Here is a 9,928-nt window from a genome sequence, read left to right as displayed (position 1 = left end):
CACACACTTTGGCTTGTGAAGCACTCCCCACAGCTAATTGTCTTACGAAAGATGTTAATTCGGAGATCTGCTGTTGGATAGAGGACGTTTCCACCTCATTCACCCTACGCGTCGGGATGTCTTCTCTTGAACCAAACTGCTGTGAGTTCTCAGCCATCCCTTCAATCAACTCCCATGCTCCTCGAGGGGTTTTGTTCACCAACGCCCCTCCACTTGCAGCATCGATTATGCTTCTGTCCCTGAAAAGCAACCCCTCATAGAAATATTGAATAAGCAGTTGCTCACTTATCTGATGCTGAGGGCATTTGGTGCACAGTTTCTTAAATCTCTCCCAGTACTCATAGAGAGACTCGCTAGGGTGTTGTTTGATACCACATATCTCTTTCCTTAGGCTCGCAGCTCAAGACGCCGGAAAGTACTTGTCCAGAAATTTTTTCTTCAATTGGTCCCACGTGGTGATACTACCAGGCGGTAGGTAGTAGAGCCAGTCTTTTGCGGAGTCTTTCAAAGAGAAGGGGAAGGCCCTCATCTTTATTTGCTCTTCTGTAATTCCCGGGGGTTTCATACTGTTGCAAACGACGTCGAACTCTTGCAAGTGCTTGTAGGGCTCCTCGCCTGGTAGACCATGGAAAGATGGCAAGAGATGAATTAGACCAGATTTTAGTTCAAAGGGAGTGTCATCATTTAAATTTGGAAAAGTAATGCACAAGGGCTGCTGATTTAAATCAGGAGCAGCCAACTCCCTTAGTGTTCGTGCATTTGCCATAGTGACTTTCTCTTGGTCTGAATCACTCGAATTGTCACCAGACAAATTTGTCGGCTCAACCTCTGGATCAAGTCCCTGAGGTGCAATACCGTATTGCTCTTCTCTGAGCTACCTGGTTTCTTTCCTCGTTTTACGCGCGGTCTTCTCTACTTCAAGGTCGAAAATTAATTCGCCTGTACGAGAAGAACGAGGCATAAACTAGAAAAATACCAGAAAATTAGAACAAAAATGAACTTAAAAAGAAACAAATAATTAACGCCAGTCCCCGGCAACGGCGCCAAAAATTGACAGGTGTCGTGCCTGTGCAATAATAAATACCTGCTTAAGAAAAATAAATTTTCTGTGTATAGTAGTAAGCAGGGTCGAATCCACAGGGACTAGAAAAAATTCGATTCTTTTTAAATTCGAGACACGAGGGATTTTTATCAGATAAAACTAAAAATAAATAATTAAACAATTTAACTAAAAAATAATTAAACAATTTAACCAAAAATAAATAAATAATTAATACGAATGTAAATGGAAATTAAATAAATAATAAATAAATTCTAGCCAAGGATACAACTACGTAGACACAGTCCATTCATCCGATCATTGATGCAAAGAAGGTTCACTTAATTTTATTAACAGGTTAGTTATAGTCGTCGATAAGCTCTAACGACCAGCTTTTCCTTAATTTATTGATAACCAAGGTACGACCATTGATTACCCCTAACCAGGAAATACTCCTAGGTACGACCGTAGAAATTAATTTCCTAATTGCATTAAAAACTAGAAAAGCCTAACCCAAATTAATAACACGCTACGAGGGTTATTTAAATCAGATTGTATGTTCCCCTAGTATGTGAAAATACTAATTGTCACTAATATTAACCAACTAAACAATTACGGATTTAATTGATTAATTTGACAAGAGATTAATAAGTCAAATTGCACATCGGGCCCTTGATATCCAATTAACAAAATAATCCCATGGAAATTAAAATAGAAAACATGCAAATATTAACAAATTAAGGAACACGTAAAATTAATTAAATCTCACAGATATATGGGACTGCGTCGTCGCGTTGATCCTTGACTAGATGAGAAAATTAGCCACGCCTCATAAGAAAATCTTCACACAATTCAATTGAATTTAAAGACATCATCTTTCTTCGATAATTGAGAGAGTGAATAACAAAGCTTTCGGAAGAGAATAAGAAAATTGCACACTAGAATTCAACAAGCCAAAACAACTCCCTATTCTCTCCTCCGGAACATCCCTCGAAGAGAAAACTAAAACTCCTCTTCCCAGACGGAAGAGAAGAAGAAAAACTAACTCCGGAAATGTGCGGCTCTCCCACGCATAAAAACAAGCCAATTCGAAACTTCACTCCACGCTCACAAAAGAAAACATTCCTTCCCTACCTAATCAACTCCACCGAAAACAAAAGCAAAGCCAACTATGGTTTGTCGGTTTCCTTTGACCAAGTGCACAAGTTCACAAATAAGAGAGCAAACCAAAAATGTGTTTTTACACAATGGTCAATTCTTCACGGTCCCCACCTAATTGAGATGTTGGCCAGTCAAATGCAATTCAATTCCTTTTCATCATAGAAAGAAATGGACGTTGGTTTACACCATGCATATGGGCCAATTGTATAGAGTTTCACAATAATCTTCTCAAGAAGGTTTCTGCTCCACTTTAATTTGCGGTCCCCACCAATTTTGATATGTTGTCTAGCCAAATTGAATTCCCAAATGCAATTCCATTCTTTCTCGTTGGTTTGCACCAGAATTGTGTAAAGTTTCACAATAATCTTCTCAAGAGGTTTCTGCTCCAATTTCTGAAATTATATCCAAATACCAAATATAAATATATATTGACAATTAAAGCAAATTAAAGCAATATTTGGCAAGAATAAAAAGGAAAATTAACAATAAAATTACTAACAATTAACATCCTATCAATTCTAATTTCCTAGAGTTGGCAAAAAAGATGGAGCACTGATGAAACAAGGTACAGATTGATCTAATGTCCTCTATTAATGTAGTCATCTGCTGATTGTTGAGCCTTGCTCCCTTAATGGCATCTACCACCTTGCGGTTGTCCAGTTCCATTCTGATGTTCCTCCAGCCTTGACTTCCAGCTTTCAGTAGAGCTAGCCTAACTGCAACAACCTGGTCTTGTAAGGTGTCGCCTGATAACCATTCTCTTAGTGCCCAAATTGCTTGCAATCTTCCCATGTTGTCTGTTGCTGAGATTCCAATCCCTACTGCTGCTTGCCTTTTGTCCTGACTGGTGTGGATCTTTAATATCAATCCAGCATGGCTCTCATTTTGATCTTGGTCATTCCATTGCTGTAGCTCTGTTTCTTGAGTGCTCTTCCTTGAATCTTTCCCTTTGTTAGCTTTCTCAAATTCTATCCATTCCTTCAGCGCCTTCTCAATTACCTTGGAAGGCTCCTTTTCCTTATGGTTAAACTCTCTATCGTTCTTAGCTTTCCATATCTGCCAGAGTATGTTTATGGTGAGATTGACTTGATCCTTAACACCTCTGCTGTCTTGAGCTTCCTGAATTGCTATCCACCATTTTGTAAAGCAGCCTGATAGATGTGCTATTCCATCCCATTGTACTGGTGCCAATTTCCAGATTTCCATAGCCCTATTGCATTGGAACAACATGTGCTCAATGGTTTCTTCCTTCTCCCCACATCCAGTACATATGGGATGTCCTTGCCTTGTTCTAGTATAGATTGTCTCTCTGACTGGGATACCATTGTGCAGGCATTTCCAAACAAAAACTTTCATTTTCTGACTTACATTCTGCTGCCACAATGAATTCCAGATTCTAGGATTGGTTCCTTCATAGCTTGTTCCAGCTTCTTTCCGCATTCTTGATCTCTCTGCTTCTGTTTCCTTCATCCAAATCTTATATCCAGATTGAACCGAGTACTGACCATTTTGAGAATGCTTCCACCAGTAGCTGTCCTCTATTCCAGTCATACTTATTGGTATGCTTAGTATTCTCTCAGCATCTTGTGGATTGAAAGTTTTGAATACCAGCACTCTATTCCATCTGTTATTCCTGATCAGTTCAGAGACATACTCCAGTTGACACCCCTGTGGTTGAACTGATGTTGGTCTTCCTTCAGGTCTATCTGGAATCCAGTTGTCCCACCAAATTCTGGTTCCTTTTCCGTTGCCAATTTTCCTCCTAATTCCTGCTTGCATATCCTTTCTGATATCTGCTAAACTCTGCCAGATCCAAGATGCATTCTGAGGCACCTTGCATTTGAAAATAGATTGCTTGGGGTAGTACTTTCCTTTTAACACTTTACTAACTAACAAATTTGGTTGCGTTATCAGTTTCCAAACTTGTTTAGCCAGAAGAGCTTTGTTAAACAGTTGCAGATCTTTGAACCCCATCCCTCCCTTGCTTCTTTTCTCTGTCATCTTCTTCCAGCTTATCCAGTGAAGCTTTTTCTTACCATCAGTATCACCCCACCAATAGTCTGCCATTTTCGAGCTTATTTCTCTGCACAGCTTTGAATTTAGTCTGAAACAGGACATTGTGTAGGCAGGCATGGCCATTGCCACAGCTTTGAGCGTAATCTCTTTCCCTGCCTGGCTCAGAAGCTTATTTTTCCATCCTTGCAGTTTCTTATCTATAGAGTTCCTTATGAATCCAAAAACCTGGCTCTTAGATTTTGTAATAATCATGGGCAGTCCCAGGTATTTGCCTTGCTCTACCTGTTTAATTGACCCCAGCGCCTGACAAACCTCATTCCTCACATCTGGCATTGTATTTTTGCTAAAGAACACTGATGACTTTTCCAAGTTAATAAGCTGCCCAGTTGCCTCTTCATACTCTTTAAGTATCATGATCAGTTTCTCAGCTTCTTGTTTACTAGCTTTGCAGAACACCAAGGAGTCATCAGCAAAGAATAGATGAGTGATGACTGGCGCCCCCCTGCTGATTTTAACTCCTGTTAACTCCTTCCCCATCTTTGCTTTCTGTAATAAGCTTGATAGTCCTTCTGAGCATAACAAAAATAAGTAAGGAGATAGAGGATCTCCTTGCCTGATACCTCTTGAAGGTGTAATAAGCTCCTTGTGTTCGCCATTAATGTTGAAGGAATAGGTAACTGAGCTGATACATGATATGATCCAATTTATCCAAGTAGAGCAGAATCGCATTTTCTCCATTATTGCCTTCAAAAATCTCCATTCTACCCTGTCATAGGCCTTAGACATATCTAGTTTCACAGCCATATATCCCATTCTACCATGCCTTTTATTTTTGAGAAAATGCATCAATTCATGGGACAAGATGACGTTGTCTAGGATTTGCCTACCTGGTACAAATGCAGACTGACTTTTACTAATGCATCTACTGAGATAAGGCTTGAGTCTGTTAACAAGGATTTTAGCTAGTGCTTTGTAAACCACTTGGCAAAGACTAATAGGCCTATACTGGTTAATCTCTGTGGGGCATTCAACTTTTGGGATCAGAGAGATAACAGTATGGTTTATGGCCTTTAGAATGACACCATCATGGAAGAAACCTTGGATTGCATTTACTAGATCCTTTTTGATAAGACTCCAGAATTTTTGGAAAAAGAGGGGGGACATGCCATCACTACCAGGAGCCTTATTAGGATCCATAGAGAAGAATGCATTCTTTATCTCATTTTCATCCACTTTTTTAGTCAGTTCCTTGTTCATTTGTTCAGTTATAGTGATAGGAATCCCTTCTAAGATCTCATCAAGCTCCCCAGCTGCCGTGGACTTGAACAATTCACCATAGTATTTAGCAACTTCTCTACCCAGCTCATCCTCATTTGCTGTCCAATCACCACACGCCTTTCTTAACTTGTGCAATCTATTCCTTTTCCTCCTCCCCTTCACTGTTGCATGGAAGAATTGAGTATTTTTATCCCCTTCCTTCAGCCAGCTTATTCTAGATTTCTGGTTCCAAAAAGCTTCTTCCTCATTATAAGCCACTTTTAGCTGTTTTTTCATTTCCTGTACTTGCTGTCTTTTATCATCTGATGTCGATGCCTTAATGTCTTCAATCTGTTTTTTGCACCATTTAATCTTTTCAAACGAGTTCCCTTTCTTGCAGCTACTCCATTTCAATAACTCCACCCTGCAGCTTTTTATTTTCTCCTTCACCTTAAACCATCTTGTTCCTTTACAGGGGATACTCCATGCCTTCTGGATCACTCCTTCTATTTCTTCTTTCTGCAGCCATCTCTTATCAAACTGGAACCTTTTTTTCCTTCTCTTTTTTTCTCTCTGGGTTTCCAGCACCAGCATACTATGGTCTGAAGCATGAGATTCAATGTGTGTGCAATAGGCTTCATCAAAACATTGTGACCATTCTACATTGCATAATCCCCTATCTAATCTTTCTTTTACTTCCCCAATCCCATACCAGTTGTTACTCCACGTCCATGGCTTCCCTTCATAGCCCACATCTATCAACTGGTTATTATTAATGAAATTCCTAAAATCTTGGAAACTTCTATTATCCCTCATCCTACCACCCATTTTTCATCGTTGGAGATAATATCATTGAAATCACCCATGATAATCCATTTTTTCCCCCACCCTGTTTTTCTTCTGTTAATTACTTCCCACTGCCCCCTTCTTATAAGACTATCACAGCTGGCATATATTCCAATGAACCACCAGTTTTTCTTCTTCTCCTCATCTTCCACTTTTGCCTCAATTGTGAAAGCTGTTCCTAGTACTTCAGAGATCTTCACTTCATTGTTCCAAAAAAGTGCCATACCTCCCACTTTGTTCATGGCTTCAACTATAAAGTTGTTCTCAAACTTCAAAATTTTTTTGACTTTTTCCATGTAATTTTTCCTATTTTTTGTTTCGCTCAGGAAAATTAAATTTGGGGAGAGGAGTCTGTTTTCCTCCTTCAAATGGGGAACTGTCAAGGGGCTCCCAGCACCTTGGCAGTTCCACACCAGAGCTCTCATGGTTGATTGAGAGACCATGTTGGGCTGGCCTCTTCCTCCCATCTGCTCCTGCTGCTGTTTTCCTCCTCTCCTTTTATTCTATTCTTTTTATAAGCCTGATCAGGTGCGTCCAATTCCTCCATTTCCTCATCAACAATGTAAAACTTTCTCTTGATGTTCAGTCCAGTTCCAGTTCCCAAATTTTGGATCTCTTTCAGAGGATGTCTTCCTCCAGTGTTTGTCTTATTCAGCAGTTTCACTCTTCTTCCTCTCTTAGTACCACCTCCTTTCAATTGATCAGGTTCCTCCCCATCAACCTGCATATCTATTTCCTGACTTAATCCTTCAACCATCTGGTGTCCTTTATTCCTGTTCCCCAACTCTCCCGTCTGTGCTAGTGTCTCCATTGGTACTATCTCTTCCCCCCTTCCACTCTCCACATGAACAGAAAGACTTCCTTCCTCTTTTCTCACCTCCTCCATCTTCTTTACTTTCCCAGTTTCCAATACATCCTGTGATTTCTCATCCTCCATCCCTGGTCTCTGATCTCTCTCCCTAGACCCTCCCCCCTGCCTTGCACCACTATATCTGTGCTTATAGTTTCTGTCACTTCTTTCTCCTTATCAGTCCTGGGAATTGTTACATCATTTACTACAGCTTTTCCACCTCTTTTCTTTATCCATTCTCCATTTTGAAATCCCCACACCTGTTTCTCTGGGATGTACGTATTGGATGTACTATCCTTCTGAGGGGAGCCTTTCCCAACTTGGGCTCTCAGCCAGGGACCAAATTGATTTTCCTGTTGCCCTTTTCTTATAGCCACCACATTTTTGCATTTCCTTTCACTGTGGCCAATTATTCCGCAGTTGTAACAGAAATCTGGTACCCTTTCATATCTGAAACTAATCCATTTTGTTACTCCATTCATCTTAACTGCAACTCCTCTGAGCAACGGCTGAGTCATATCAGCAGTCACTAGCATCTTAAGATGTTTTCCTTCCTTACCTCCAGAGTGAGGTATTAACACTTCCTTGACTTCCTTAAACACCTTGCCTATTTTCCTCCCAACTTCCTTAGAAATCCAGTGGATTGGCAAGTTCCAAGCTTGTACCCATATTGGTGCGAATTTAAAGGCCTCAGGGTTTTCCTCAATTCCTTTCTCCCATCTGTTTAACACTAATATTTGACTATCAATCAGCCAAGGCCCTCCATTAAGTATTCTTAACCTGTTCTCCTGGTCAGGTATGAAAAACTGGAATAGATTAGGCCCCAATTCAGTTATAGTGAGATCCTTAGGATATCCCCAAGCTACAGTGACAAAATTCTTAACTCCCGTAAAATTTGCCACTTTTTCTCCTCTTATCTTCCCAATGAGACTAGTCATACATTCGGAAACTCCTAGATCTACATCATCCAGCTCCAACCATGCTCCATCCTGTTCTAAGTTGGACAGAGCAAATTTTTTCAAAACCTCCTCCAGTTCATCCGCCATGGAGCTTAGGAGATCTAAGAGGGATTCCTCTAACTATATCAATGCAAATGATAGAATTTGACAAACTAGTAGGAAAAGGAAATACAGACTACACTCTTCTAAATGTAAAAACACTTTCAGATAGGCAAATGCAACTCTAATCGTGCATGTGAATATGCATGAAGCAGGCACAGTAGAGCAGAACAAGACTGTTGTACCTTGATTATGGGTGGCCTAGATTTGAAACAAACATTTGCTGTCTTGGTGTGGCCGACCACCTTTTTGCTTCCTCCTTTATGGTTGGCCTTTCTATCAACCCTTCAAGTCTATTGCATCCTCAAAGTTTTAAAGTATCTTTTTGGTTTTTCTAGATTCCTCAACTTCCGCACTTCAAAGGTTGTTGTCTGGTTACAGAATTTTGGCAACTATAATTGGGAATCAGAAGTATGTTGAGCTTAACAGATATCTGATCGAGTGAATAGGTGCTGGTAGCGTTTGAGCGGGGGTTTTGGAATTTGAAATTTCACTCTCCCACCCAGAGGAGAAAAAGGTCTCAGCTAGAGAGAGAAAGCTCTCAAGTAGAGAGAAATTTTTTTTACTGATTTCCTTCCCTTTACTTCGAATGCCTATAAAACGACCCTATAGGCAGTTCGAAGTCCTTTGTAGTGCACAATTAACAATTGCAACTTTCTCTTCCGTAAAGGGAAACTTGCTTCTTTGAAAAACCATTCTAATGGGCTTCAATCGGTTGATTTTACCGATGCTCTTGCATTTGGTAATTGCCTTACTGCTCTCTTCCGCTTCAACTTTGACACCCCCACCAAGGACATAAAGAACTACAGCCACACATAGGAAAGGCACATTAATACGTAGAAAACTTAGACAAGTAAACCTTTTCCTCTTTCTCAGCCCAAAAATCTCCCGGCCAAAGCCACCACCCACAAGAACTTCAACTGGCAACTCGTTTGAAACCAATCTTTCAGTGTGTGTTAACTGTAATATGCACCGTGCTTGTACAACAACAGTCTCGACTCTAAAAATTTGCAATCATTGCAATATCGGATTTGTACAGGTACTTTTGCGGGTGTTGGCGTACTATTTCTCATGATAGCTACTTATACCTTGTACAAAGTAGTGAAAAAGAGACGCAACAAAAAGCGCCAAGAGAAATTTTTTAAACGAAATGGAGGTCTTTTGTTGCAACACCAGTTATCTGCTGATGAAGGTGGGGTTGAGAAAACAATGCTATTCTCTGCTAAAGAATTGAACAAGGCCAGTGATGGATTCAATGAAAATCGCATACTAGGTCAAGGAGGTCAAGGTACAGTTTACAAAGGGATGCTAACGGATGGCAGAATCGTAGCAATCAAGAAGTCAAAAAAGGTTGATGAAAACCAATTGGGGCAATTCATCAACGAGGTTGTCTTGCTTTCACAAATCAATCATAAGAATGTGGTAAAGCTTCTAGGTTGTTGTCTGGAGCTCGAGACGCCGGAAAGTACTTGTCCAGAAATTTTTTCTTCAATTGATCCCACGTGGTGATACTACCAGGCGGTAGGTAGTAGAGCCAGTCTTTTGTAGAGTCCTTCAAAGAGAAGGGGAAAGCCCTCATCTTTATTTGCTCTTCTGTAATTCCGGAGGCTTCATACTGTTGCAAACGACGTCGAACTCTTGCAAGTGCTTGTAGGGCTCCTCACCTGGTAGACCATGGAAAGATGGCAATAGATGAATTAG

General features: G+C 40.4%; 1 protein-coding gene and 1 non-coding gene across 2 annotated transcripts; one reads left to right on the top strand and one right to left on the bottom strand.

Moving 5' to 3' along the window:
* Positions 1–287: 287 nt before the first annotated feature.
* Positions 288–394, top strand: LOC140016327 (small nucleolar RNA R71). The gene has a single exon (XR_011822724.1). It is a non-coding gene; the product is annotated as a small nucleolar RNA R71 (small nucleolar RNA).
* A 2,307-nt stretch (positions 395–2,701) lies between these two features.
* Positions 2,702–6,289, bottom strand: LOC140015838 (uncharacterized). Its single transcript, XM_072068663.1, has one exon. The coding sequence runs from the start codon at positions 6,287–6,289 to the stop codon at positions 2,702–2,704; it is 3,588 nt and encodes a 1,195-aa protein (XP_071924764.1).
* Positions 6,290–9,928: the final 3,639 nt, after the last annotated feature.

Source organism: Coffea arabica, chromosome 10c (assembly GCF_036785885.1).
Source record: "Coffea arabica cultivar ET-39 chromosome 10c, Coffea Arabica ET-39 HiFi, whole genome shotgun sequence".
Lineage (NCBI taxonomy): Eukaryota > Viridiplantae > Streptophyta > Magnoliopsida > Gentianales > Rubiaceae > Coffea > Coffea arabica.
This window is presented reverse-complemented; position numbering and strand designations above follow the sequence as displayed.